Source organism: Lottia gigantea (genome assembly GCF_000327385.1).
Source record: "Lottia gigantea unplaced genomic scaffold LOTGIsca_80, whole genome shotgun sequence".
Taxonomy (NCBI): domain Eukaryota; kingdom Metazoa; phylum Mollusca; class Gastropoda; family Lottiidae; genus Lottia; species Lottia gigantea.
The window spans coordinates 496-1,668 of NW_008710663.1; the positions used below are offsets into that span (position 1 = coordinate 496).

Below are 1,173 nucleotides of genomic sequence, written 5' to 3' on the forward strand. Positions count from 1 at the left end.
GGTGGACAATAAAGCTGATAAGAAAACTGGTACATACACTACAAAGGTCAAAAAAGACAGTCAAACTGGCTCTTGGCTGGACCTTAAAGCTGAGAAAAAGGCCCAATGCGCACCAGAGATGAACGAAGATGACGATTCTGGGATGAATGACACATCACAGAAAAATGTCAGTTCAGAGAAAAATGTCAAGGTTACATTAGAGAATAATGACGATCGCATATCACAGAAAAATGCAAAGGTCACATCACAGAAGAATGACGATAGCACATCACAGACAAATGACGATGACACATCAGAGAATTATGAAAATGACGCATCACAGAAAAATGTCAAGATTACATCAAAGAATAATGACAATGGCACATCAAGGAAGAATGACCATAGCACATCACAGAAGAATGACGATAGCACATCACAGAAGACTGACGATAGCACATCACAGAAGAATGACGATAGCACATCACAGAAAAATGACGATAGCACATCACAGAAGAATGACGATAGCACATCACAGAAGAATGACGATAGCACATCACAGAAGACTGACAATAGCACATCACAGAAGACTGACGATAGGAAAATGAATAAAGAGGCACACTTGATACCGGTGACTTCTTCATCAGGAGACAATGCTACAAAATCCGAGAATGAAAACGACCAAGGCATGTCACGTGATAGTAATAGTGTTGAGCATCAACCAAATCACCAATCTGTCCAAGACACCGTCGCACCTAGTAATTCAAATGATATACATTCAGATGATGAATTCGGTAAAGAATCTCTACTCAAAAGAAATAAGATGTCCGGAAAGGGCTCTGGTGAAAACAAAACTGGCAAGTGTCATGAGCACAATCAAGGTGAACAGATAACATCAGAGCAATCCAAGACTCTCTGTGGAACTTTAAAAGTCATTTCAGCACCTAAAAAGCTACCAGAACGAGATGGACAAAAATTTGCTTCTAGAAATCTGAAAGGAAAAACACCAAGAAAACCAGAAAATGACACTACTACATCAAAGACAGAATATCAACCCACTGTATTCTCTGGGATTGAAAGTGTACCATTGCCAGACACTGCGAAAAGTGACCTTAACGCACCAGAGGAGATTATAGATGACAAGCAAAACATGAATGAAGACGCAGCAGAGAAGAATGACGATGGTGCATTAATGAA

General features: G+C 39.8%; 1 protein-coding gene across 1 annotated transcript; it reads right to left on the minus strand.

Annotated features, from left to right (window-relative positions):
- Nucleotides 1–335: 335 nt before the first annotated feature.
- Nucleotides 336–620, minus strand: LOTGIDRAFT_132700 (hypothetical protein; the record flags this gene model as incomplete). Its single annotated transcript, XM_009067161.1, has 1 exon — nucleotides 336–620. The coding sequence occupies one exon, from the start codon at nucleotides 618–620 to the stop codon at nucleotides 336–338; it is 285 nt and encodes a 94-aa protein (XP_009065409.1).
- Nucleotides 621–1,173: the final 553 nt, after the last annotated feature.